General features: G+C 55.8%; 1 protein-coding gene across 8 annotated transcripts in view; it reads left to right on the top strand.

Annotated features, from left to right (window-relative positions):
* OGDH (oxoglutarate dehydrogenase) overlaps positions 1 to 27,392 on the top strand; it is a 53,470-nt gene extending 26,078 nt beyond the window's left edge. For 5 of the 8 annotated variants that reach the window (XM_082692101.1, XM_082692099.1, XM_082692104.1 and 2 more), the window contains exons 5-23: positions 10,240 to 10,355; positions 14,286 to 14,440; positions 14,523 to 14,669; positions 14,750 to 14,840; positions 15,260 to 15,439; positions 17,152 to 17,280; positions 19,222 to 19,401; positions 19,756 to 19,908; positions 20,114 to 20,216; positions 20,350 to 20,478; positions 20,605 to 20,755; positions 20,974 to 21,101; positions 21,207 to 21,385; positions 21,734 to 21,805; positions 22,195 to 22,323; positions 22,699 to 22,771; positions 25,700 to 25,863; positions 25,974 to 26,128; positions 26,320 to 27,392. In XM_082692101.1, the coding sequence (XP_082548227.1) occupies positions 10,240 to 10,355; positions 14,286 to 14,440; positions 14,523 to 14,669; positions 14,750 to 14,840; positions 15,260 to 15,439; positions 17,152 to 17,280; positions 19,222 to 19,401; positions 19,756 to 19,908; positions 20,114 to 20,216; positions 20,350 to 20,478; positions 20,605 to 20,755; positions 20,974 to 21,101; positions 21,207 to 21,385; positions 21,734 to 21,805; positions 22,195 to 22,323; positions 22,699 to 22,771; positions 25,700 to 25,863; positions 25,974 to 26,128; positions 26,320 to 26,440 (2,555 nt within the window). In that variant the 3' untranslated portion in view covers positions 26,441 to 27,392. Of the gene's footprint in view, positions 1 to 2,448; positions 2,494 to 10,239; positions 10,356 to 14,285; positions 14,441 to 14,522; positions 14,670 to 14,749; positions 14,841 to 15,259; positions 15,440 to 17,151; positions 17,281 to 19,221; positions 19,402 to 19,755; positions 19,909 to 20,113; positions 20,217 to 20,349; positions 20,479 to 20,604; positions 20,756 to 20,973; positions 21,102 to 21,206; positions 21,386 to 21,733; positions 21,806 to 22,194; positions 22,324 to 22,698; positions 22,772 to 25,699; positions 25,864 to 25,973; positions 26,129 to 26,319 lie in introns of all 8 variants that reach the window. The other 3 variants (XM_082692103.1, XM_082692097.1, XM_082692098.1) reach the window with 1 other exon arrangement.

Genomic DNA, 27,392 nt, shown 5'->3' on the forward strand with positions numbered 1-27,392 from the left:
AAGGCCTACCTGGTTGGCCCTAAATTAGGGTCGGGGTATGGGTTTCGATGGAAAGCTCCAGACAGAGTCCTGCAGGTTGGGCTCATTGCCATCTTCACCACAGACAAACTGGACATAGTCACACCTGTGTTGTGTGCAGGCCAGCATGCTCGTTTCGCTCGCATGGGAGGGAGCTGAGCCACCACCACCCTCACTGGTCTGGGATGTGCAGAAAAGTTCCATTGACCTGCCACCCGTGTCCAGCGTTCACGTGTGGCGCATGAATTAGACTCTGGCTTTGATGTCCCGGCGTTTGTGGTCTGGGTAGATGCATGCTGCACACGGTGACAGGGGTCACAGCCCTTTAATGTGATGGGAGGTTTCTACACACAGGGGAGCCTGGAAGAGATTCTGTAGATCACAGAGAGGAAACCTGGGTGCCCCAGTACACCGAGGAGCTCCAGGGGCTCACTCTGTGGCCGCACTGGCTCTCCTTTGCTGGTCTGGGGCTCCTGGTCAAGTTCACTTGCCGAGACACCTCTGTTACCGTGAGCGCCGTGTCTGGGTAACGACGGCGCGCACATCTTCACGCTCACTGTCCTCTGAGCTGTCGGGCAGTCGTCCCATTGCAGCACTGTGGCGGGTAGTGTTTAAGAGTGAGAAGTCGAGTGTGGTGAGAGTTACCAGAACGAGACCCAGACACAGCAAGTGAGCAAATACTGTTGGAGAAACGGGGCCAGTGGGTGTGCTGGGCACAGGGCTGCCACAAAGTTGTAAATACCTAAAACTTGTTAAAAAACAAAAAACCGAACAGGAGAAAACCAGAAAAGCTCTGTATCTGTGAAGCACGATAGGACAAGGTGTCCCTGTAGCGCAGGGCCCATTCAGAAGCCAGAAATCCTAGCACCACTCTGACCACGTCCGTGGGTTTGCTTTTTCCGGCATGGCTGGGGCTGTGCTGTCCTGCTGTCCTTCTAGAGCACTCCATGTCCGCCACAGCCACTTCTGCTCCTTTGACATCTGGGGAGAATAACCAAAAATAGAGTTGATCGTTAGCTTTCCTAATTTTGGAGTGACACGGAGCAGTTCACTTGACATCTGTGGGCTGCCGTGTGCTGGGGATCAGCCTCATGCCGAGCTAAGGTCACAGGGGTCATGTCGTGCGGAGGCATCCTCCTGGATGCCCAGAGAGCCTGGGGCCACCATGGTCGAATCCTACCCGCTCATGTCTCCTGCAGTGTCGTGCACACATCAGGAAGGAACATGTGGGTTGCAGGGATCCCCGTGTGTTCTCTGCAGATGACACACACGCACTGGCTATTCCTGTCTCCTGTTTAGTTCTACCAGGAAGTACAGATCAGAATGAGAGCATCCACCAGTACCTGAAGTGAACAGACGTCAGCATTTCAAGACATTCCTTGTGTGGCCTGTAGAGTTTCTAACCGACAGGGCTTGCTGGCATTCTGTTGGGGTTGAGTGTCGTCCTTTGTCTTGGTTCTGAGGATTGAAGGAGAGAAAGGAACATTCTTTCTTCTTGCCCTTAAGCAAAGCGTCCAGACTTCTGTGCGGAACTTGGATGATCTGTTGTCTTAAGAGCCACCAGCTCTGCGGTCCTTGCTGTGTGCTGCTATCCCCACGGGAGAGGGGGAGGGCTTGCCCACACAGAGCAGGGGACTCTGCACTTCTGGTGGCCGTGAGCACGCCCCCCACCACTCAGCCACCAGTCCTTGCGTGCCCTGCCACCACGACCCTCTCCCACCCCAGCCCCCAGGCTCATGCTCCTGAGGCACCAGGGACAGGAGAAGGAAAGTGCTTTGTGTGCCCTTTGTGTGCCCAGATGGACACCCTGGCTTTCACCAGTGGCCCAGAAGGCATCCAGGAATGGTACAGGGCTCTGAAACGTTTGCCGCAGGAGGACCATGGGCAGTCCTGTGCAGCTGAGCTCCCTCCTGGTTCTGCCTTGTCACTGAGGAGGGACTAAGGACCCACCTCTGTCCTTCAGAACCTGTCAGAATCCAGAACGGGGTTAGGGTCTGGTCCATTCCCTGCTGCTTTGGTTCTGAGGACGGTCTGCTAGAAATTAGGCCTTTCCGGTTTTGTCCCCTGGTTTTGTCACCCCGAAGTGGGCTAGGTGGGTGGGTTCGACTCCCCAGGAGAGCGCTGTGTCAGCCCTTCCTTCAAGACGGGGAGGCAAGGAGGTCTTCCCTGTGTAGAAAGCGGCCTTTCCCTCCTGTGGGCTCACCTCATTCTGGCTGTTTCTGAGCAGCTCCCACATGCACCCAGTCGCTGTTGGCCCCCCAAGCCCCACCCTGTTCCCCTTCAGTGTCTGTCTGTGTGGCGGTGTCTGTCCCCCCCCCCCCCCCCCGTGACCGCGGTGACGGTGCAGGGTTGGGATGTCCGGGTCTGGAACTAACTCTCGCTGTCTTTTTCCTTCTGCGCTCACCCACGCCACCTCACTCTGCCTCTCAGACCTTGCAGTGTTCAAGGAACGACTCCGAATGCTAACAGTAGGAGGTAGGAAAATAACGCACCCTTCACCTCTCCAGAGCTGAGGACCTCATTTGAGCAGGATGTGCAACTTTTCCCAGCATGCCATTTGGGGAAAGTTGGCTGTTCCTTGTCCTCACATGCATTGTCCCATCACTCCACTGTCACCCAGCAGGGGGCGCCACTTCTGTGTCATTTCTGTTCCTGTCCATTCTCACCTCCCGTGTGTCTCGCTGCTGCTTTGCTGAGCTTGTCTCCAGTGCAGGCCGCCTGGAGCTCCTGCCCAGCGGGCCGGGGCAGAGGCCACACGGCGTCTGCATGTCAGCACACCCTCTCCTCCACCTTCCGTGCTGTGCCTTCGACTGGGCTCTGGATTCTTTCTGGTTCTGTTTCTGGGGCATTTGGGACAAGATTCTCTTTTGATCTTCCCATGTTTGAAGGACAACTAAAGTACTGATAGAAACTTACTTCATGACGTAAGGAATCCTCAGTGACCCGTGGTTCTGGGCAAAACACTTTGAAGAATCCAGAGTGAGGGCTGGGGTCCATCTGCCTGTTGTCACGCCCCTGGTGGCTAGTCTTCCTTCCATGCTAGGTGGTCCTGGGCAGTTCTCTTTTTCCTCCATCTCACCACAGCTTGAGACCCCAGTTCTGATGACACTTTTTGTTTCACGATCATTGTGGATTCATAGGCAGTTGTAAGAATTCGCAGAGATCCTCCTGCCTTGAGGCCCATCCCATGATGACATCCTGTAAACCATAGCGCGTCCCACCAGGGTGCTGGCCAGGCCAGTCGGGGCCTTCCTGTAGCCTTCCTTAGCCACACCCGCCTTCCCTTCATCCTCCTCCCATTTGGCCCCGGCAACCACGATCCTGGGCTCCATTTCTGGAGCATTTTTGGCAGTGCAAGGACGTTATGCAGATGGGACTACAGTGTATAACATTTGGGAATTGGCAGTTTTCAGTCAACCCAGTTTTTCTGGGGTTCAAGCCAGGTGGGTTTGTAACACTGGTTTGTCCCTTCTTGCTGAGCATAACCCTCTCCGTGGGTGTCCCACACGTCGCTGTTCACTCAAGGACCTTGGCATTGTTCCCGTTCTTTGGCTAATAGGGTCTTTTGCTGGGCAAAATTCTAAATTCTGATGGAGTCTGGTTTGTCAGTTTTCCCTTTTATGGATTGTGCTTTTGTTGCAAACCTAAGAATCCAGTGATTTTCATCTACATATTTTTCTTCTTTTTTTTTTTAAGATGTGTTTATTTATTTTAGAGGGAGAGTGTACGTGGAGGGAGGGACAGAAGGAGAGAGAAGACCCACACTGAGTGCAGAACCCATAGCCTGACGGTGGACTCCGTCTCACAACCCGGGGATCATGACCTCAGCTGAAATCCCGCTGGCCACTTCTCCTTCTCAGCAACCCAGGCACCCCTCTATGTATTTTTCTAATGGTTCTCCAGTTTTGCATTTTACATTTAAATCTATGATCCATTTTGAGTTAGTTTCTGAATAAAAACTGAATTTTAGGTCGAGGGGTTTTTTATTTTTTGTTGGTTTTGGGGGAGTTTTTTTGGCTGTGGTTGTCCGGTTGCCCCAACACCTGGAAAGTTTTTCTTCCCTCTGTTGAATTGCTTTTGCATTTTTGTCAAAAGTCAGTTGGATTGACTTGCACCAATCTGTCCCTGGGTTCTCGATCCTTTCCTATAGTCTCTGTACCTGTTCCCCCACCACTGAAACTCTCTTGGTTACCCTAACTACTGAGCTTTATTTTCCTGCTTCGGAACTGTTGTGGCTGTTCTAGGGCCTTTCTCTTTCAGATGAGTTTGAGAAGTGGCTTGTCTATTCACACAAGTTGCTGACGTTTTGGTGACAGCAGTGCTAAATCCACAGATCCTTTTAAGAAAATTGGCATGTTGACTCCATTGCCTCCCAATCCATGAACCTAGTATGCCTGTCTGTTTACTTAGATCATTTTTTATTTCTTTCACCAGTTTTTTGTACTTTTTGTGTAAGTCCTGGAAATGTCGTGTTAGATTTATACCCAAGATTCTTTTTCTTTTTAATTTTAGTGTCTACATATCATTACTAATTTCTAGAAATACAGTGGATTTTTGTGTTCATGTTGTATCCTATGGCCTTACTTGAGCTCACTTACTCTAGGACTTTATTTTGGGGGGAGTAGGTTCTGTAGAATTTTCTGTGTAGAGAATCGTGTCATCTAACAAGAGGAATAATTATTTCTTCCTTTTTAACCCGTGTTCCTGTTATTCCCTTTGCATGCCTAATTACCCTGGCGAGAATCGTGAACACTGTTGAGTAAGAGTGCTGAGAATAAACATCTTCACTTTGTTTCTGATCTTAGGGGGAAAGCTCTCAGTCCTTCATCACCAATTTAGTATTAGCTATAGATTATTTTATAGATGTTCTTTATCAAGTTGACAAAGTTCCATTCTATTCATATTTTTTTGCCGGTTTTTATTTTGAAGAAGTGTGAAAATGTTCTGCATCTGTTGACACAGATGATTTTTCTTTAACGTGATAGAACGGCGGATTACACGGATTGATTTTCAAATATTGAACCAACCTTGTATCACTGGAATAAACTTCATTGGTCACAGTCCTGAATTCTTTTTAAATATTGCTGCAACTACATATTTCCTGCATCTATATTAATGAGGGATGTTGGTCTGTAATTTTCTTTTCTCATCTGTCTTTGCCATTCATATCAAGGTAGTTCTAGCCTCATAAAATGAATTATTGAGGTTGGATTTTTTTTTTTTCCTTCTTTCTTTTCTGTGTTGAAAGAAATTATGTGGAGCTGGTGTTAATTATTCTTGAAGCATTTGGTAGACTTCTTCGGCAAGAACACATGGGTGTTTCTTTTTATTTAGAAATTCAATGTCCTTAATGGTTGTAGAGCTCTTGCAAATTGTTTTGTACTGGGTCAAGTAATGGCCGTTTGTATTGTTCTCCGAATGCTGTCATCTGACTTGTCAAGTGTCCTTACAGAGAGTGGTTCATAGGATTCCCTTAGTATCTTGTTAATATCTGCAGAGTCTGTATTGCTACCCTGTTTTGTTCCTGAAACCTGTAATTTGTGTCTCTGTTAGTGTTTGTTTTGTTTAAGATTTTATTTATTTAGAAAGAGAGGGGGAGAGAGAGCATGCATGTCTGTTGCGCGTGGCGGGTAGGAGTAGAGGGAGAAGGCGACTTCAAGCAGACTCTGTGCTGAGCATGGATCCTCACCCAGAGCTGATCTCACAACCCCGGGAGCATGGCCTGAGCTGAAGCCAAGAGTCAGCTGTTTACGTGACTGAGCCACTCCGGCGCCCTGAGACTTTGCCTCTTCTGTAATGTGTGTGTTTACTGCTGAGATTTTCCTCTGGGAACTGCTTTAGCTGTGACACAGATTTTGGTATCATATTTTCATTTTCATTCAGTTCAGTGTGTTAATACCCTGTAATACTTCCTCCATCATTTATGGATTGTTCAGGAGTGTGTAGTTTCATTTCCAGTAATTTGGAGATTTTCCTTTATCTGTCTTACTGATTTCTAGTCTAATTCCATTTTGGTTAGAGAATGCACTCTGTATGATTTCAGTTCTACTAAACTTGACCAGGAGTTTTTATGGCCCAGGAATTGTCTGTCTTCCCATATGCCCCAGGGCACTTGGGACTAAGGTGTACTCTGCTGTGGTTGGGTGCGGTGTTCCGTAAATGCCCGTTAGAGCTTGCTGGTCGGTGGTTGTTGACTCTTGTATCCTTGGCGAGTTTCTGTTCACTCTTTCAATGAATTCTCAAGAGAGAAAAGTTGAAGTCTCCAACTATACTTGTGGGTTTCTCTATTTCTCCTTTTTCGCTCCCTTTTTTAATGTTTTATTTATGTATTTGATAGAGAGATGGAGTCAGAGAGTACAAGCAGAGGGAATGGCAGAAGGAAAGGTAGAAGCAGACTCCCCACTGAGCAGGGAGCCCGATGCGGGGCCCCATTGTCAGGCCCCGGGGATCATGACCTGAGCCAAAGGCAGACGCTTAACCATCTGAGCCCCCCAGGCACCCCTGTGTGTTTCTCCTTCCTGTCCTCAGTTTTTGGTTCATGTTATTTGTAGTTCCATCATTGGGTGCATGCACGGCTAGGATTCCTGTCTTCCGGGTGGATTGACCTGTCGTCTCGTAATGCTATTCACTGCATCTAGTAATTTTCTTTGCTCTGATGTCTACTATATCTCATAATAATACAGCTACCTTTGCTTTTGGTTGTGTTTACATTTTTATTTTTTTCTATCCTTTTACTTTTAATCTGTCTATGTCATTATATTTGAAGTGGATTTCTTGTAGACAAGCATCTAGTGGAGTCCTTGTTCATTTTTTTTAATCCATTTTGCCAGTCTCTGTCTTCTAGTTGGTATATTTAGATCACTTATATTTAATGTAATTATTGATATGCTGGGGCTTAAGTCTAATATCTTGTTCTTTATTTTCTGTTTATTCTCTTTTTCATTTTCCTGCCCTCTTTCTCCTGACTTCAGATGGGCTTTTAAGCCTATATTTTAGAATTTTGTTTTTATTTTTATATAGTATTTTTGGTCATATTTTTGTGTTTTTAGTAGTTGCTTTCAGTCTTTTTTGTGCTTATCTAGGTATGATATTCTTTATCTACATTTTATCACAATCTACTGGTATTGCTATTTTATGAGTTCAAATGAAGTGTAGACAGTGTATCTTCCTCTCTATCCCTTTACTGTCTTCATTTAAAATAAAATTGCCTTAAATATTTTCTCTACATGTTTAGAACCACATCAGACAGTGGCATAGTTTGGCCTCAACCATCAGCCCTAAGTCTGCTTTATTAACCTGTCCTTTTTATTCCATGTTCCTCCTCCCTAATGTCTAAGATCCCTTCTGATGTCATTTCGTTTCTCTGTAGAGAATTTTCTGTAGCCATTCCTGTAAGTGACAGACTCTTTCCATTCCCTGCAACTGAGAATGCCTCCATTTCTCCTTCATTCCTAAAGGGCGTCATCCCTGGACACAGGTCTCTGAAAAAGTGTGCACCCGTGTTCCCCTGCACCCCGGCTCCTGATGAGAAACCCTCTGCCTTCAAGTGGTTTCTCCCTCCTTTTACTCTGGCTGCTTTCAAGATTTTTTCTTTGTCTTTAATTTTGAGCAGTGTAATTATGCCATGTTTGGTGTGGTTTTCTTTGTGTTTCTCCTGGGCGTTTACCCTGCTTCTTCGATCTGTGGGTTGAAGTCTCTGGCCATATTTTAGGCATTTCAGCCATTATTTTCCAGGTCCCTTTTTTCATCTTCCCTCTCCCTCCTCCCCTTCTGGGATTCTTGTGCACAAACATGAAGGCTTTTGTTTTACGTTCATGTCCCCAAGGCTTTCTTCATTTCTCTCTGTTGTTCACATTGGTTCATCTCTATTGTTCTGTCTTCAGGGTCCTTGGTCCTCTGACCTTGCCTCTGCCCTCAACCCCACCTGCCCACTTTAATTCGGGTGATTACATTTTGCAGTTTCAGACTTTCCCATTTGGTCCTTTATGCATCTTCGGTTTTTGTAGACACTCAGTTGCCCACTGTTCCTGTCATATTCTGAGTGCTTACTGAAGTGTCGAGGACGGCTCCTGGAGAGCCCCAAGCAGGTAGTTCCAGTGTCTGTGCTACTGGGAGCTGGTTCCATAGGTTATCTTTCCCCATTCAGTCTGAGTGATTCCTGGTTCTTGTTGTGAGGGATTCTTTTATAGAAACCGGGATGTTTGGGTATTATCAGACTTAGAATCATACTCCGATGTCTGTTACAGCAGGGCCTGTCTAAACACTGCCATTGGAGGGAGGGGCCCCAGTGCCCACGGACTCCGCTGATGCTGGGATGGGGAAGTGGGCTGGTGCATCCACTTCTTGGGGAGCAAGTCTGGGCTCCCTGTTGGGCCTTCCCTGAAACCCTGTGATGGAGCTGGATGCTGGAGTACCTCGCAGCCTGCAGGGGTGTGACTGGGCTGCAGCGTGTACTGCATATTTGGGCAGAATAGAGTGGTCATTGTCTGAATTCTCGGCCCTGCTCCGCTGCCCCTTTCCTGACCCTTTAGAGAGAGTGGCTTTCACTGGGGCTCTTTTTGTCTGTATCTGGAAGAGTTCTCAGGTTGCTTGTTCTTTGCCCCAAGTTTGGGGTGTGAGAGCCCAGAAGGAGATCTGGGGGCCTTGTTGGCTGGTCAGCCTTCTTCTGCACCGTGTTTGTTTTACCTCTGGTGTCTGGGCTTTGTAGTTGCAGTTCGTGGGGCACAGTTAGAAATATGTCTGCTCCACCTTCCCGGAAGCAGGTGTCCAAAAGTCAGTTTCTTCTGTGACTAAAGAGCGTAGCCATAGGACAGCCTGGGACTGGTCAGTGCAGACTGACAGGGCGAGGAGCTGCGCGCATGCTGGGTGGGTCCTATCATGCTGAGGCTCTCTAGATCAGCGCATTCCCAACAGAGTATGCATGCCTGTTCTCATCATCTGGGGAAAATGCCCCCCATGTGATCCTGGCTGTCCTCCGTAAATACCACCAGCCAGCTGGTGAGCTCCCGGAGCCTCAGCAGAACTGTGTGGTGGCCTGACCTCATTCTGGATAGAACAGCAGGAAAGGGGTGCGTGCCTTTCCCCAAGCCACTGCTGCTGACACTGCCCCGACATGAAAAAGCTTGCCAGTTTGCGTTTGTTTCAAGAAAGCCAAAAGGGTTTAGGAAATAGAATTTGCTTTTAAGACTTAAAAAATGTGTGCTAAAGCGTTAAATGCATTAGGGCTATGGTCCCCATGGCAGCTTGGATGGGAACACCTGGACTTTCCTGGTCCCCCCATGACCGATGACCTTGACGGGGTGTCAGCCCTGGAGTGGGGCCTGCAGATATAAGACCTGCCTGCCACAGCCTGAGGCCGACTCCCGGCCCTCTGTTCCGTCAGCATTTAGGACAAAACCGGGACAGAGTGTGACCTTGGCAGCTGGGTGTCCCGGGCTGTGGCCTGCTGGCGTCCGGCATTTTGGTGTGACCCCCACCGGCATGAGCTCTCAAGGTTGGCAGGAGCCCAGTCTGCTCTGTCACCCGGCAGTCCTCCAAGCCTCTTACCCGTGACAGTCACTGTGACAGGAAACAAAACCATCATGCCCGAGGAGGAGCCCTTCGCCTGCGTTTGGGTCAGTTTGAGATCCGCTGTCAGAGGAGGCGCCTACATAGCGGGCACTGCGGGAAGTGCTGGTGACTAGTCTGTGGATGTGTGTTAGCGGGGGCCGGGGGGCCTGCCGAGTACCCCGTGCAGGACAGGTGCAGACGGGCGGTTCGGAGAAGGGGCGGCCATCACCCCTGCCTCTGTCCCCCGGCTGCCGTCCTGTCCTCACACAGGACACAGGGCTCCCCCACGCCAGCTCCTCAGTCTCTGCCTGTGCTCCTTCCTGAACTACTTCTCCTTTGCTCTCCGATCCACTCACCAGTGCCTTCCAAGTCGAATCTGTGTGTCCGGGACCTTGCAGTGCATCTGTTTCTGAGTTAGGATTACGATGCTCAGGACTGACACACGTGTAACATGGATTTACTCTTGTTTAGCTACGGTGCTGGCAATATTCTCAGCTTCTGTTTGTTGTTCAAGTGTGTGTTTCTGGCTGTAAACTATTACTTATTTTCATGTATATCAGAGATTTTTATGAATTTTTTTCTTTTCTCTTTTCTGTCCTCCGGGGAATCCCTTCCCCTTTCCTTAAACTGTGGCCTCTGTGTGGCTGTGCCCGTCTCTCCACACCCCTGCAGGGTTCTACGGCCTGGACGAGTCTGACCTGGACAAGGTCTTCCACCTGCCCACCACTACGTTCATTGGGGGGCAAGAGTCGGCACTTCCTCTGCGAGAGATCATCCGGCGGCTGGAGGTGAGCGCGCAGCGGCGGGCACAGTGGTGGTGTGCACTTGCCGGAGCCTGTGTTGACAGGGCCTCCCAACGGGGTGGTCATTTCTCTTGGGACTCTCGCATTTAAAAGTGTAAGAAAGGGGAGCTTATTTGCTCTCTTGTAGGTAAAAATTCATGCTTTTTATTTTTCCGTCCAGCGCAGAGGAGAAAAAGTGTCTCTGTGCGTTTGGGTCCCATGGGAGCTTATGTCCGGTGTGGGGGTTCCCAGCAGCCGTGCTCTGCCAGCCGGGACCGGGCGCCTTGGGCTATGGCTGGAGCGGGGCTCCCCACTCCAGACAGAGGTCTGTCTGCTCTCCCACCCTTCCTCTGTTTTCTTCTTTCCCTTCGCCTTTCTGGACCTGGTTTGCATGGAGCTGCGTCACGGGGCTCTGCTGCCAGCCACCTTGTCCGGCCCCTCATCCATAGAGGGTGGGGGGGGTCGGTGCCCACGCTACCTAGTAAGACACACAGAGGAAACAAGAACTCTGGCATGGGGTTCCCCAGAAGGGAGCATGCTGTCACCCAGCACGCTGCGGGGCACATACACTCTGGACCGCAGGCGGCACCTGGCGTTCCTGGCAAGCCCCAGCTGCACAACTCCCAGCAGCGGGGCTCTCCGAGCCAGGCACCAGCACTGCTGCTCACACCCCAGTCCGGGACTCGGGGGTTGATGAACGGGGACCTGCTGCAGCCAGTGGGGTCTGGTCAGAAAAGCAGAATCCGATTGCTGGTGTCACTCATGGCTGTGGTGGCCTAAAAAAGTCTGAGTGTCTGTTGGGGACATTGTCTTTAACATGTGACAAGCGTCCCATGGTGTCTATTTCATCTTGGCCCTCATCATTTCCCCACAGGCTGTTGGGGAAATGAGGAGACTTGGAGACCTCGTGCCAACATGATGGTGTGGACATGGGGAGGGGTGTGGGCCTCGGGGAGGGATGGGGAGAGGTGGGCAGGATTACCCAATGGACCTACCCAGGACCAGCATCGTCCTTTTCCTCCCTTCGCACAGGCCTCACCACTGACAGCAGTGTCTAGACCCGCTCTGTCCAGCGTGGCCAGCAGCCCCTTGGGGCCGCTGAGTTCTGGAAGCACGCAGAATATCTGAGTGACTTAAGTACCAGAGAGAGAATGTTTTGATACATTGACCAAATAGAGTCTGAGAGTTCCTTCATTCATATTAGAAAAATGTAAATTCACCCCATGATCATGTTGTTTCTCTGGGACAGTAATGAGCTAGGGGTTCCCCTGGTCTGGACCCCAGAAACGGCACCCCTTGTAGACCAGTCCTTCTCCGGATAAGTCTGTCCGTGTCACGTTCCCAGGGCATCTAAGCCCCACCCACAGGTATCCCAGGCATCTGGTCCTGGTGTTGTCTGGAAAGCAGAGCTTGGACTGGTCAGCAGGAGAGCTGGCACAGTGCTCTTGCCCCTCCTTCCCTACCCCTACACAGTCTCCAGTGGGAACCTCAGCCCTTCTCCCAAGCCAGAAACCTTAGGGGCATTCTGGCCCCCTCCTCGGGGCACCTTCAGCACTTTACTTCCCGCAGAGCAGAGCAGGGCTGTGCAGAGCCCCCTGCTTGACCTCCTCGGCCTTGGTCCCCGTGGTCCCGAGCCCAGCCTTTGGAGGGCCAGAGTCTGATAGCTCTCACTTTCAGCCCAGGAGTCAGGCTCTGGCTGGGGGTCCTTGGCCGTAGCTCCCCCGGCCCCAGGGTGCCCACGTCCCAGCCTGTGTGCTATGCTCATGGCTTCCAGGTATTTGGGCAAAGTTGCTGACCATGATGTGTGTGTTAACACACATGTGTGCACACCAGGTTGCTGGCATGAGCCGCTGGGACCGCGGGCCGGCTCGGGCCACTGGGAGCAGCTGGGGCAGGTGCGGCTTTGAGTTGCCCTCACACTGTGTCCTGCTAGATAGAATCCGTGCCTGGAAAGGCATGACCTTTTCTCCTGGGGACTGAGCCAAGAACAGGAAAAACAACACATGACCCAGGGCCCTGTAACTGTGAGTCCAAGTCAATAGCTAAACTTGTGCTCCTGGTGGTGGATGCACACTAGTGTCTGCAGTTTCCACCTCCTAGTTTCCTGCCAGCCCCTAAGTTGTTCAAGTCGGGGAAATGCTGCCCCTGGAGTACAAGGAGCCACCTTCTCCCTCCCCATCTCTGCAGATTTCTCCCCTTCCCCATCCTCCCCTCTCTCCCCCCCTCCTTTCCCCTCCCTCACCTCTTCCCTACTTCTCTCCCTCCCTCTCCTCTTCCCCTGCTTCCCTCCCCCTGCCCTCTCCCTTCCCTTCCTCCCTCCCTCCTTCCCTCACCCATTCTCTTCCCTCCCTGCCTCCCCTCCCCTGTCCTTCTCCTCCACTTTTCCCTCCATCCCTTCACCCCCACCCCACGTTCCTCCCCCCTCATCCCCTCCTGCCTTCCCTCCCCTTGCCTGTCTCCCCTTCCCCCATCATCTTTCCATCCCCTCTTCTCCTCCTGCTTCCCCCATTCCCCTCCCCTTCTCTCCCCTACCTTTCCTCCTCTCTTTGTCTTTCCTTCCCCCTTCCTCGAGCTCCCTCTGCTCCCTCCTCCATCTCACTCCCCTCTGTCCTGCAGCCCAGATTTGGGCCCCAGGAAAACCTTTTCAGACTGGCAGAGGAGGAGGGCTCCTGCTCACAGGCCCTCTAGCTGGGCCATGTGACTTCTCCTGCGGCCAAGTGGACTTGGGACCATGAAGCTCTGGCAGCAGGAGCCAGTCCTGACTGGGAAGTCAGGAAGTCAGGGAGGACAGCCCGGCAGGCGAGGCCGGCCCCCAGGCTTCCTGCACTCCTGGTGACATGTCTTCAGAGAGGCACCAAGGCTCTTCCAGCCCCACTTCTCTTCATCCTTAGACGCAATCTTCCTCTCTAGACCAGGATGCTGGTGTGTATAGTGCTCGGTGGGTACTGTGAGCTCAGGCAGACCTTCCTTTGTTTCACGATCATGGAGCCACCTATAGAGATGCCCGCCCTTGCTCTGAAGACCCATGTGAGGGGTCCAGGGCACATCCCCGTCCTGCACCTGGCCAGCCGACTCCATGTCTCTTGTGAAAACCAGCAGAGTACAGACGCACCCTCCGAGCAAAGCCTGGTGGTCTGAGTGCGCAGGCAGTGCAGCTGCCAGAGATGGTTTAGGGAGTCTCTAAAGCCTCCCTCTGCCACACCAGGGTGCGTCCTTCTTTAACTCCAGAGCCGATGTGGGGTTTGCTGTCACCCGGACAGCTGTGGATGAAGGAGGACAAGGGGCCCTGTTCACCTGTCTCAGGAAGGCGTGGGCCCCTGCGAAGGCCACACCTGAAGCCAGGTGCTCTTGTGGCTTTCCTGTCCTCTCCCACTCTAGCTTCCTTTTCACTGAGCCCACGCATCCCACAGGACACAGGGCCGCCTTCCCAGCTGTCACGTGAGCACCATGGGTGGGACACAGCTGCCCTGCTCAGGGTCCTCTGTTTTGTAATGTGTGCACTCACACTTCTGTGGGACCCAGGCCTCCCAGGAGGGGCCAATTATTAAAAGCAGAATTTAAAATCTAAACAACTAGGAGTCTTGAGTGGCCATTGGGCTCTGTCATACATGGGTAGCACGGGTCCCTTCTGTCTTGTGGCGCTGGCCACAGTCTAACCTTGAGGTCAAGGAAGCTGGCTTCCCAGAATCGTCCGTCCTTTGGCTGGTGCCTCCATCTTCCTGACACAAAGGAAAACCTTGGCCCCACGGTTCTTACTGTCCCCTCCCTGCTTGCCAGGCTCAGCATGACCCGCCGGACCTAGGCCGCGACCCGGGCTGCAGCTGGCCCCATTGCCTTTGGAAGGGAGGACGCTGTTCCCGCCAGCTTTTGGGCTGGGTGGGCAGTCGACACCACGGGGGGAGCAGCCCTTGACGGGGAGGGGTGTGTGTCACACAGATGGCCTACTGTCAGCACATCGGTGTGGAGTTCATGTTCATCAACGACCTGGAGCAGTGCCAGTGGATCCGGCAGAAGTTCGAGACGCCCGGGATCATGCAGTTCACCAACGAGGAGAAGCGGACCCTGCTGGCCCGGCTTGTGCGGTCTACCAGGTGCGGGCTGCGCGCTGTCTGGTCTCTCCCCGGGAGGGTGGGCAGCGGCGCCAGCCCAGGTGACATGGCGGTCCCTGGCCAGGTTTGAGGATTTCCTGCAGCGGAAGTGGTCGTCCGAGAAGCGCTTCGGTCTGGAAGGGTGCGAGGTGCTGATCCCCGCGCTCAAGACCATCATTGACAAGTCCAGCGAGAATGGGGTAGACTACGTGATCATGGGGATGCCCCACAGGTGCGCGCCCACCGCCCCGGTGACCATGCCCACCGGTCCCCAGCACCCTGGCCTTGGGCTCACCTGCCTCTGTGTCCCAGGGGGCGGCTCAACGTGCTTGCCAATGTCATCAGGAAGGAGCTGGAGCAGATCTTCTGCCAGTTCGATTCCAAGCTGGAAGCTGCTGACGAGGTGAGGCGCGTGTTTTCTTCTCGAGACCCACCCCGCACCGAGACCCTTGGCCCCGGACCCCCCCCACCCAAGACCTTCGGCCCTGGACCCCTGCCCCGAGACCCTCGGCCCCGGACCCCCGCCCTGAGACCCTCAGCCCTGGACCCCTACCACCCGAGACCCTCAGCCCCACCCTCACTCAGGACAGTCACCCCCTGGCAGGAGCTGGCTGCCTCCACTCCATCACATGGGTGGTGGCCCCCGGGTCCCGGTCCTCCCACTGGGGACACGGCCCTTCTCCTGGGGCCATGGGTGGGAGCCTTGGGAAGAAACCTTCAGGAATGGGGGGGATCTGGGAATAGAAATAGCACAGAGCAAAGGGGTCGAACGCCCAAGCGTCCCCCTCATCCCAGGAGTAAAGCCCTGTCTTTGTGTGCCAGGGCTCTGGGGATGTGAAGTACCACCTGGGCATGTACCACCGGCGGATCAACCGCGTGACTGACAGGAACATCACCCTGTCGCTGGTGGCAAACCCATCCCACCTGGAGGCCGCAGACCCCGTGGTGATGGGCAAGACGAAGGCAGAGCAGTTCTACTGCGGGGACACTGAGGGGAAGAAGGTAAGGCCCAAGGACACTGCACCCTCCAGATGGTGGCAGCCCTTGGGCCTGCTGTGAGACGTGCGGCCAGGAGAAGCTGGGGAGCCCGCGTGCTTGCCAGGCTCAGGTTTTCAGGAGGGCTCTTTCCCGGTGCAGACAGCCCGCCCCTCAAGCACCCACCTCTGTGTGGGAGCCGCTCTGACCCTAGCCTACCCCCAACCATGGATCCAGACCCTTCATGCCTGTCCTCACCACTTGTCCAGAAGTCTGACAGTTAGCTGGTTTCTGCTCAGCTGAGAGCTCAGGGAGCTGGAGTCTGTTTCACGACCTTCCGCGTCTCAGAAAGCTTACGTTCTCTCTGTGCATGTGACCGGATTTGTTCTGTGACCTGGGAGAAGACAGGGCCTGACTCAGGTGGGCCCTGGGATGTTTGTGGGGATGCAGCCCCCGGTGCAGCAGGACGGTCAGCTTACTGGGGCGCCATGAGATGCAAGGAGCGCCAGGCCCCGTGGTGTCAGCACCCAGTACCACACTGAGGGAGCCTCGGGGACAGCCTTGCCACCTGGCGAGGGCCCCAGTGTGGCTTCCCCAGGCCATCTAGGCGGGAGGCTCCCCAGAGCACCCGACAGCAGGAGGCCGAGCGTGTGTGGAGAAGGCTCTGGCAGGACTCTTGTGGCCTTCCTACCCACCCCTCCGCGGAGGCCCCTGCACACACCCGTCCCAGGGAGCATCCCCACAGCCAGGGGCAGGACATGCAGGGTTCTGTTCACGAGATCCAGATTCTGCCCCTGGAGAGGACAGGGGAGACTTTTTCCTCCTAGCAGGGGCTGCGGGAGCGGGGTCTCACGGTCTAGGATATGCCTGTGCATGTGGAGGGAAGACAGCACAACACAGTCGGTTTGCACATGGCAGCATTGCGTCTTCCTATGAACGCGGACCCTGAGCAGCACCGGCCATCCCTGCTGGGGGCACCAGGCTCCTGGAGAACCGTCTCTTTCCAGGTTGTGTTGGGGCCACCGTCCAGACGACACGGGGCCCTCACACCGAGCGTGGGACAGTGGGAGCTGTACTGTGATGAGAGTCAGGCCCGGGGGGTGAATGAGACAGGAGCGCGAGCACATGGGAGTGGGAGTAGCAGACGAGAGGGGCAGGCTCTGGCGGAACACCAGCAGGAGGGACACCTAGCAATGCCCAGGAGAGGCTGCTGCGGCCACCGGGCAGGGGTTAGTGAGGAGCAGGACCCAGAGGTTCTCATGACCGAGGGGTAAACAGTGAGTGGAAGGGAGACATTGTCCAGGTGAGCACAGGGACGCCCTCCAGCAAGGGGCAGGCAAGCTGGGGCATCTCCCAGTGTGGAGCGCACCTGTCCTGGGTCTGGTCACGAAGGCCTGTCCAGGCTGTGGAGACAGGAGAGGGAAGAGCTGCTTCTGGTTGGAGCCCGGCCAGCACTGCTCTCCTGCTAGGAGGGTCCCACAGGCCATGCCCAATGTGGCATCCGTGGGCTCCGCAGCAGACAGTGGTGGACTGGCCGGTATGCCACTGGAGCAGGGCAGGGCCCAGTGGGGCTGGGGGGGTCTTGTGTTCTTCGGCCACTTTGTTTTTATTTATAAGTTGGAAATGATCTCAGAATGCATTACTTTTGGAAAAGCAAATTGCGACTCAGCGTCGGTGTGCCTTATGGCCGTGGTGAGCCGGGTTGTGTTGCATCTGGGGTCTCCTTCGCGTGCCCGCAGGTCATGTCCATCCTCCTACACGGAGATGCCGCCTTTGCCGGCCAGGGCATCGTGTATGAGACCTTCCATCTGAGCGACCTGCCCTCCTACACGACTCACGGCACTGTCCATGTGGTCGTCAACAACCAGGTAATGGGGGCCCCAGGGCCAGGGAGCCGCAGACCTCCTGAGGACTCTGTGCTCTGTGGCCGTCTGACACGTCTCAGTTATTTAGGACAGTTCTCGGGCTCTAAAGGTGGCTCTTTTATAAAAGATGGGGACAGCGCCAGAAACATGTTTTTAAAAAGGAGAGATTTGGGATGCCTGGGTGGCTCAGTTGGTTAAGCAGCTGCTTTCGGCTCGGGTCATGATCCCGGTGTCCTGGGATCGAGTCCCACATCCGGCTCCTTGCTCAGCGGGGTGCCTGCTTCTCCCTCTGCCTCTGCCTGCCTCTCTGTCTGCCTGTGCTCGCTCTCGCTCTCTCTCTCTCTCTCTGACAAATAAACAAAATCTTTAAAAAAATAAAAAATAATAAAAATAAAGAGAGATCAGTGGGTTGAGCCAATGCCTTTTTGCTCAGTTCATGATCTCAGTGTCCTGGGATCAAGTCCCACATTGGGCTCCCTGCTCAGTGGGGAGCTTGCTTCCCCCTCTCTCTCTGCCTGCCTCTCTGCCTACTTGTGACCTATCTCTTTCTCCCTCTCTCTCTCAAATACATAAAAATATTTTTAAAAACGTAAAACAGAAGAGAGATTTTGACCCTGTTACTGAAGATGGTGATGTGACCTTGGTGTGTTATCTTCCAGCCCCACGAGCGTATAGGTGGCTATCCTTCTTTAAGGAACCCTGGTTTTATACACCGTGTTCTTCCCGTTTCTTACTCCTTTCGCTATTTTCTCATGGCCTTATATGCTCTTAAAATACTAATTTTAAAGATTACATATATTTTTTCTTTATCTGAGGGAGAGTGCGTGCACATGCACATGAACGGGCCTGGGGGCCCAACAGAGAAGCAGCAGGTCTCAATCCCAGGAACCTGAGATCATGACCTGAGCCAAAGGCAGACGCTTCACCGACTGAGCCCCCCAGATACCCCTTAAAATACTAATTTTAGGGGCGCCTGGCTGGCTCAGTGGGTTAAAGCCTCCGCCTTCGGTTCAGGTCATGATCCTGGGGTCCGTGGGATCGAGTCCCACATCGGACTCTCTGCTCAGCAGGGAGCCTGCTTCCCTCTCTCTCTCTCTCTGCCTGCCTCTCTGCCTACTTGAGATGGGTCTGTCAAATAAATATATAAATAAATAAATCTTAAAAAAAAACAAAACTGTGAAGCAGGGACAAGCGTAAAAAGACAGTGAGTATTGTCCAGGCTGACAAGGTCCCGCTGTAGAAGAGAGGTCACGTTCGTGGAGCTCAGGCATGACCGCTGTGGTATTATCATACTGTGTCTGTCTGAGGCGTTTCATAGAAGTCAGGAAATGCAGGTTGTTCAATTATGAATACAGAATTTGTAGTACATTGACAAAGTAAGGACTGCTGTGAAGGCTTTAACTTTTCCTTTCTAAGAAACTTGTAATGTTAGCTCCTCACGTTAAGTGAGCGAACTGCTAAGTTACGAATGGTGTCAGAAGTTTTAAATATGTGTTACATGTACATGGGCAAAGAAAACATCAAAATATTTATGCTGCCGCTGGCGGAAAGATACGTAACTTTGTTTAAATTACAATTTTTTTAAAGATTTTACTTATTTATTTGACAGAGATCACAAGAGGCAGAGGTGGGTGGGGGGCAGGCTTCCCACTGAGCAGAGAGCCCGGTGCGGGGCTCGATCCCAGGACCCTGGGATCATGACCTGAGCTGAGGCAGAGACTTTAACCCACTGAGCCATCCAGGTGCCCCTAAATTATAATTTTCTTATACTTCCAAACTGTGTGTTGGACGTGCATGAAGTTCATTTGCAGAATAGGAAACAATAAAACAATAAAAAAAAAAGTCCTGAACAGCTGCCTGGGGACTCCGGAAGGCGGGCACAGCCAAGTGGCCACTGGCTAGTGGCGCTGCGCCCGGCCCCGCCCAGCAGCGCATCCTTTGCAGATCGGCTTCACCACGGACCCACGCATGGCCCGCTCCTCGCCCTACCCGACGGACGTGGCCCGCGTCGTGAATGCCCCCATTTTCCACGTGAACTCGGACGACCCAGAGGCCGTTATGTACGTGTGCAAGGTGGCAGCCGAGTGGCGGAGCACCTTCCACAAGGACGTGGTGGTGGACCTGGTGAGCGGCCTCTGTGTGCGGGAGAGGAGGGGCGGCCTCTGGCAGACTGACTCGCAGTGCTGCTCCCCACATGGGCTCCCACACACCACAGACCCGCCAGTATCCAAGGGCCTTCCCGCGCGGTCCCCTGGCCACCCTTCTCCAGGGCTCCTGAGGCCCCAGCCTGGGTGAGCCAGACCAGATAAGAAGGAAGCTGGGGTCTTGTGCTGGGTGTCCCCAGGTCCCTCGTTTCATCTGTGACAGTGACTCAGCTGTGAAGGTCTAGACTGTAGGGGAGGTACGCTGGGGCGCCGCGCAGGAGAGCAGGCAGGTGCCGGCGGGCCCCTGATGCCCATGTGTCCGCGCCGTGTGCAGGTGTGTTATCGGCGGAACGGCCACAACGAGATGGACGAGCCCATGTTCACGCAGCCGCTCATGTACAAGCAGATCCGCAAGCAGAAGCCCGTGCTGCAGAAGTACGCCGAGCTGCTGGTGTCCCAGGGCGTGGTCGACCAGCCTGAGTATGAGGTGTGCCCCAGCTCCGGCTCACGGAGGGTGGGGACAGGCTTGCAGGGACAGGTCTCCAACTCCAAACAGGCCTATAGCCGGCAGACGCGGCTGCCCGGACCAAAGACTGTGACATGGCCAGCTGTTCCCGGGCCTCAGAGCTGTCATGCACCTGGGGGCACTGTGCAGGGCACCCCTGACGGCCACACCGTGCCCGCCCCTGCAGGAGGAGATCTCCAAGTACGACCGGATCTGCGAGGAGGCCTTCGCCCGGTCCAAGGACGAGAAGATCTTGCACATCAAGCACTGGCTGGACTCGCCCTGGCCCGGTGAGCGGCGGCCCCACCCCCACCCCTCCCTGCCCCCACTGAGCGAGCAGCCCCACCTGCGCCCCTCCCCCACCCCCATCGCCGGCCGTGGGCCCCACGTGGCAGCCACGTGTCCACTCACCCCCTGTCCTAGGCTTTTTCACCCTGGACGGGCAGCCGAGGAGCATGACCTGCCCATCCACGGGCCTGACGGAGGACATCCTGACGCACATCGGGAACGTGGCCAGCTCCGTGCCTGTGGAGAACTTCACCATTCACGGAGGTGAGGATGCCCGCTGAGCCGCGGGGTGGTTGGGCCCTATCGGGGAGGACAGGGCAGGACACCAGGGCCGGCGGCGGTGCTGCTCTGGTGGCAAGCGGGCAGCTGGTGAGCGCCGCGCCTGCGCAGGGCTGAGCCGGATCCTCAAGACCCGTGGGGAGCTGGTGAAGAACAGGACCGTGGACTGGGCACTGGCGGAGTACATGGCCTTCGGCTCGCTCCTGAAGGAGGGCATCCACATCCGCCTGAGCGGCCAGGACGTGGAGCGCGGCACCTTCAGGTAACACCCATAACCCCCTCGGGGTTCTCATGGCAGCGCCGAGCGCGGCGGACGGAGAGAAGGGCTCTGGGGTTTCTCGGGAAGAAACCGGTTGGCCCGGAAGCAGCCTTCCCCTGCTCTGACGCGGGCCCTTCTGCGGAGCACGTGGCCGCCTCTCGGGTCTGCGTGTCAGGGCAGGGCGCAGCTGCACGGCCCCCCTAATCTGTGTTGTGCCTCAGCCACCGCCACCACGTGCTGCATGACCAGAACGTGGACAAGAAGACTTGCATCCCCATGAACCACCTCTGGCCCAACCAGGCCCCCTACACAGTGTGCAACAGTTCACTGTCCGAGTACGGGGTCCTGGGTGAGTGCCCCGGCCCTCGGGCCCTCCTCCCTCCGCCCCACCCGCCACCTGTTCCCACCCCACCCCCCACTCAGTCTGCTCTTCTCCCGCCTCCTCCCTCTGCAGGCTTTGAGCTGGGCTTTGCCATGGCCAGCCCTAACGCCCTGGTCCTCTGGGAGGCCCAGTTTGGTGACTTCCACAACACGGCCCAGTGCATCATCGACCAGTTCATCTGCCCAGGACAGGCCAAGTGGGTGCGGCAGAACGGCATCGTGCTGCTGCTGCCTCACGGCATGGAGGGCATGGTGAGCCCCATGGGCCCTGGAAGCTGGCGGGGCCGTTGCGGTGCGCCACATCCCCAAGGGCCAGTGTCAGGTCCTGCTGTACCTCTGCCGAGAAGCAGGAGTGCCAGCTTACACGCCCCTGCTCTCCTCGCTGTGGAGGCTCTGTGAGAGACCATCCCAGGACAAGGCGTCGGAAACCCTGCAGAGCCGGGGTGTGGGCCCCTCCACACTCTGGGGGAGGGAAAAGGGTGGAAGAGCCAGTGGATCAGTGCAAGTCAGAGTTTATCAGACAGAAGTGACCTGAGTCCAGGCAAGTGCAGCTCCCACTCTGCAGAGCTCCTGAGATGTAACTTTTGTGTGTGGTTCCAGGGCCCAGAACATTCCTCTGCCCGGCCGGAGCGGTTCCTGCAGATGTGCAATGATGATCCAGACGTCCTACCGGTGAGCGGGGTGGCGGCAGCACACTGGGCCTTGGTGACATGTAGGCAGCTCCTGCCGGCCCCCGAAGTGAGAGTCCCCATCCCGCTGCCGTGTGAGGAGCAGCTGTGTGCGCTGGGTTCAGGCAGACGCCTTAGAGGAGGGAGCTCGGGCAGCTCTGGGCTGGTGTCGATGGAGCTGTACGACTGGGCACAGTAACCGGGGATCTGTTTCTATAGCAAATCTGACTGGCCCGTGGTAGAACCGGGTGCAGATGTGGCCCTGGTCTGCAAAGGAGGGGCGGGATGGAGTGGGACAGAGAACCCAGAGCATGAGCTCCTGGCGGGGTCCCTGGGGCAGCCCCGTGGCAGGGGCTTAGTCCGCTGGCCTCTGGCCTCTCCCTCGAGCCGCAGAACCTGGAGGAGGCCAACTTCGACATCAACCAGCTGTACGACTGCAACTGGGTGGTGGTCAACTGCTCCACTCCTGGCAACTTCTTCCACGTGCTGCGGCGCCAGATCCTCCTGCCCTTCCGGAAGCCGGTCAGTGCGGGGCGCCCCTGCCCAGCAGGGGATGGGTGCGGGAGCGGGTGGTGGGGGGTGGCGCAGGGTCCTGGCCAGCAGGCTCCGGGCAGGGTGTGGAGTGGTGAGGAGGAGGCTGTGTGAAGGGCCCTGGCCCTGGGTGGGGACCCCACGGAGAGGCTGCGGGCTGTCTCCCGGGCACAGGGTAGGGGCCCCGGGGCTCAGCAGCCTGGGACACGTCCTGGAGGAGCGCGCGTGCAGCTGAACGGGAAGCAGCATCGTCCAGGCCCCTCCTGCCCACGGAGCTGGAGGCACAGTACCAGGTCTGAGGCGCGCAGGGGCCGTCCTTGCCATCGGGTCCCCGGGTCCATCGCGGGCTGTGCTGCTTCCTTCCAGCTCATCATCTTCACCCCCAAGTCCCTGCTGCGGCACCCCGAGGCCAGAACCAGCTTCGACGAGATGCTCTCAGGTGGGTGTGGGGCAGGCTGCCGCTCCGTGGGGCTCAGGGCCTGCACCCGAGGGTCTCACCGTGGCTCTTGCTGCCTTCCTTGTCACTGGGTGAAGACCAGTGACCACCACGGCCCACGAGTCGGGGCTTGCTTATGACTTGCTCAGAACGTGCATCTTGTGTCCCCCCGGGTCTGCGGCCTTCACCCGGGCACACCCCAGGCCTTGTTTAGAGGCGGGGAAGCAAGCCTAAGCTCAGGGTGCCCCGGCTGCCTGACCGCTGCTCCCAGAGGGTATCCTCTGGGGCCCTCAGCATTGAGACCCCACCTGGATGGCAGGCCGCGGACACATCCTCGGGCTCCCTGGGCCAGGGGAACCCACCTCCTCCCAGCCGTGGAGTCCCCTTAGTCATCAGTCACGGTGAAGCGCTCCTTGGTTGATTTATCGTTCTTGTGCTGGAATCACATAAAATTAAAACGTCAGTGTTTCTGCGTGTGCGGCCACTGCGCGTGATGCGTGCCCCCACAGCAGTGCGGTCGTCTCCAGAGCTCCTGCTTTCTGTACTCAGAGGTCCCAGGTATACATGCGGCAGGTGGCCCTGGGTCTGCTCGTGCAACCATGTCACGTTCTCCAGGGCCGCCCACGTCACAGCAGCTGTCAGGACTCCCTCCTGCTTTAAGCTGGATGAGAGCCCAGCGTGTGGATGAGCCTCTTGTGTCTGTGTCCGTCAGAGGACATTGGTCGCCTCCACTTTGAGCTGATGAACGATGCTGCTGTGAGCATGGGTGTGCGGGGTCCCTTCGAGAAGCCACATTCGGTTCGTTCACGTGTATTCCCAGAGGTGGAACTGTGGGCTCGTGTGGTGATTGTGGTTTTAGGTTTTTGATGAACCTCTGTAGTATTTTCCCCAGCAGCCGTGCCTTTCTGTTTCCCTACCTGCACTCACGAGGGTTCCAGCTTCTCCACGTCCGAGTCAGAAACAAAAACCAAGCTCCAACAGCCGTCCTCCAGCCTCGGAAATCATACTTTGCAGGTGTTTTGATACCTGCTGACGAGTGGTGGGGAGCCTCTTCTCCTGAGTCTGCTTTAGAGAAGTGTCTGTTAGTCCTTTGCCTGATTTACGGCCGAGTTGTTTGCATTGTTGTTGAGTTTGAGGAGTTCTTTCTGTATGCCGGATCCGAACCTGGCATCGGTTCGGATGCAGCTGCTTTGTCCCATTCTGTGTGCTGGCTCCTTTGTTTTCTTTTCTTTTCTTTTTTATTTGAGAGAGACCATTTGACAGGGAAGGGCAGGGGGAGAGGAAGAGGGAGAAACAGGGTTCCTGGCGAGCAGGAAGCCTAATGCGGGACTCAACCCCTGGGATCATGACCTGAGCCAAAGGCAGAGGCTTCACCTTCTGAGCCACCAGGTGCCTTCCCAACCCCTGTGTTGTCTCTGGTGCACAAAAATGTTTAAAATTTCATGAAATCTACTACTTTTCTCTTTTGTTGCTGGCCATCAGCATCACTTCCAGGAAATCGCTGCCACATCCACCATCACGATGTGTTTGCTATATTTTCTTCTAAGAGTTTGAGTGTGGCAGCTCGTGTTTTGGAGTCATTAGCACATTTGGGGTTAATTTCTGTATGGTGTGAGGGTTCCTCCTCTGCAGATGGATGTCCAGGTTTCCCAGCATTGGCAGGAAGGTCTCCCTCCTTCCCCACCAAGCGGCCTGGGCTCCGTGTCCACGGTCTGCATATCTTGGTGCTGGCGCCTCGTGGCCCCGGGTGCTGTGGCTCCGGGCTGGGTTCTGAAGTCAGGAACCAGGCCTGCAGCTTCACTCTCGTGTTCTAGGGCCGCTCTGGCTGTTCAAGGTTCTTCGAGATTCCGCACATTTTAGGGCGGATTTCTCTGTGTCTGCAGAAGACGTCACTGGGCTTTGGGTCAGACTGAATCCCTAGCTCGCTCTGGGGGCAGTGGACATCGTGACTGCCGCTTCCTGCCCCCGGGGGAGCACAGACGCCGCTCTCTGTGCTCGTGTCTTTCATTTCTTTGGTGGCACCGGGCAGTAGGAAGGCAGGGTCTTCCCTGTCTTCATTTATTTAGCATTTGTTCCTTTTGACGCTGCAGCAAGTGGAGTTTCTTGTGTTCGGGTCGGTCTTTGCCGGCACAGAACCGCATCTGAGCTCTGAGTGTTGGCTTTTGTATCCTGCAACTTTGCTGAGTTCATTTATTCTAATTTGGGGGTTTTCTACATGCCAGATCACATCATCCACACACAGATAATATTTCTTCCTTTCCAATTCAGAGGCCTTTTGTCTTCTCCCCCAGCGGCTCCGGCTGGGACTTACAGTATGAGGCCGGATGGGGGCGGTGATGGGGGCCTCTCTGTCTCTTTGCCGATCTTAGGGGAGAAGCTCAGCCTTGCACCACTGAGTAGGACGCTTGCTGGGGCCTTCCTATCTGGCCTTCCTCCCATGGGGACAGGGTCCCCTGTGGCACAAATGTGCGTGTGCGTGCCCGTCACGAGGGAGACCCTTTTATGGGTGCCACTTGCGGGATGCAGCTTGTTCCCCTCGCGGGGCCCGGGCCTGCCGGCAGGACTCCTAAGTACTTGTTTGGCTGTGCAGAAGGTGTCGGTGTTTGCGAGCTCGTGGGGAGTCTGACTGAGTGGTCGGCTGCCTTGGTCTTCTGGGATGAGCTGTTGGGAAAGAAGGAACTGGCACCACTTGCAGTCCAAGGCTGGCCTGGCCTGTTGTGCACTGTGCACAATGTGCTGCTCGAGGCTCTTGGTCTGGGAGGATTCAAGGGCATCTGGGGCTGGTGCGCACCGGCAACTGCATGTTGTGGCGTCAGCGCGGGTCACAGCCCTGCCTCGGGGGCCCCTACCGGGCACGACAGCAGTGGGAGGGCCCTGGGTGTCCTCCGCCAAGTCCTGAGGGAAGCTCCGGCCGCGGGGATTGTCTCGCAGGAACCCACTTCCAGCGGGTCATCCCAGAAGATGGCCTTGCCGCCCAGAACCCGGAAAACGTCAAGCGGCTTCTGTTCTGTACGGGCAAGGTATACTACGACCTCACCCGGGAGCGGAAGGCGCGGGGCATGGTGGAGCAGGTGGCCATCACACGCATCGAGCAGGTGAGGCTGGGCAGGGCGCAGCGCGGGCCCCCGACACCCCTCCGCTTCCGGTGCCTCCTCCCAGGCTCCCCGCATGCCCCTCCTGACCCGAGCCCTGGCTCTCTCCGCAGCTGTCTCCGTTCCCCTTCGACCTCCTGCTGCGGGAGGTGCAGAAGTACCCCAATGCCGAGCTGGCCTGGTGCCAGGAGGAGCACAAGAACCAGGGCTACTATGACTACGTGAAGCCCAGGCTGCGTACCACCATCAGCCGTTCCAAGCCCGTGTGGTGCGTGCACCCGGGGGGCCGGGAGAGCCATGGGGGCTGGGAGAGCCGCGGGGGGCTGGGAACATTGCGGGGGGCTGGAGGGCTACGAGAGCCAGGAGGGCCGGGAGAGCCGCGGGGGGTGCCGGGAACGCCAGGAGAGCCACAGGGCTAGGCCCTCCTTGGCTCAGCCCTCACCTGCTGTCACCGCTCAGGTATGCCGGCCGGGACCCCGCCGCCGCTCCGGCCACTGGCAACAAAAAGACCCACCTCACGGAGCTGCAGCGCCTCCTGGACACGGCCTTCGACCTGGACGCCTTCAAGAACTTCTCGTAGATGCCGCGTGGGCCACTGCCCTCCACAGCCACGGCCGCCCTTCGCTTCTCAACTAAAGAATAGTGCCTCAGCGCTGCCCATGCCTCTGCCCGTCCGCTGCACCACGCTCTCCCTCTCTCGCTTACCAGTTTGGCTGCTGTCCCCGTGTGCTTGGCTGCCCCCCGAGGCCAGAGGCCCCCAGCGCTGTGACCTCCGTCCAGCTGGGCATCCTTCATGGAGGCCACGGGGAGCGGGAGGAGGAAAGGAGGCCCCTGCAGGTGTCCTGGGAGGGTCAGCTGTGCCCCCTCCCTCCCACTGCCCCCATAGGACCAGCCTCACGTGGCCTCGCAGGTACCAGCTGTCCTGGTTACCCCACACGGCGGCTGCTGCACCTGGACAAGGTGGCCGCCTCTTCCCACCCTGAGCACCAGGCCCCTCAGAGGGAGCTATCACTGTCCAGACTTCGTGGGGTGGGCTGGGCTCCGGTGGGGCTCTCCCTGCACGGGGAGCTGCGGCACTGCTTGGGGCAGCTGGCAGGAGGGGGCCTGCACCTAGCCTGGCACAGAGAGGGCAGGTCCGCTCTCTGCAGTGTCCACTCCCTCCGCTCGAGAGGGTCCCGGGCCACGTGTGGGGACCGTGCCTGCTTCACCCACCTGGGGCCTGGCGGCACTGGAGCCACAGGGTGTGGTGGGGCTCAGGGCTCACTGCTGGGCCCGGCGCAGCCACTGCTTGCCTCCCGCCTGCCCATCCCGTCCACTCCGACACCATGGAGACGGAAGCGCTCTTCTCTGTGCCGCCGTGCCTCAGCTGGTCAGGAGCGGGAGAGGAGGGCTGGGCCGAGTGGCAGCTGGAGGAGAGGGGTCCTTCCCTCACCCATCACAGGGACAGATCTGATTTATTTATTTTGGTTAAAAAAAGAACAAAAACAACTGTGCATTGCATTTGGCTTGACCCATAAACAAAGTTACCCTCA

The sequence above is a fragment of the Mustela nivalis genome, assembly GCF_964662115.1.
Source record: "Mustela nivalis genome assembly, chromosome: 12".
NCBI classification, from domain to species: domain Eukaryota; kingdom Metazoa; phylum Chordata; class Mammalia; order Carnivora; family Mustelidae; genus Mustela; species Mustela nivalis.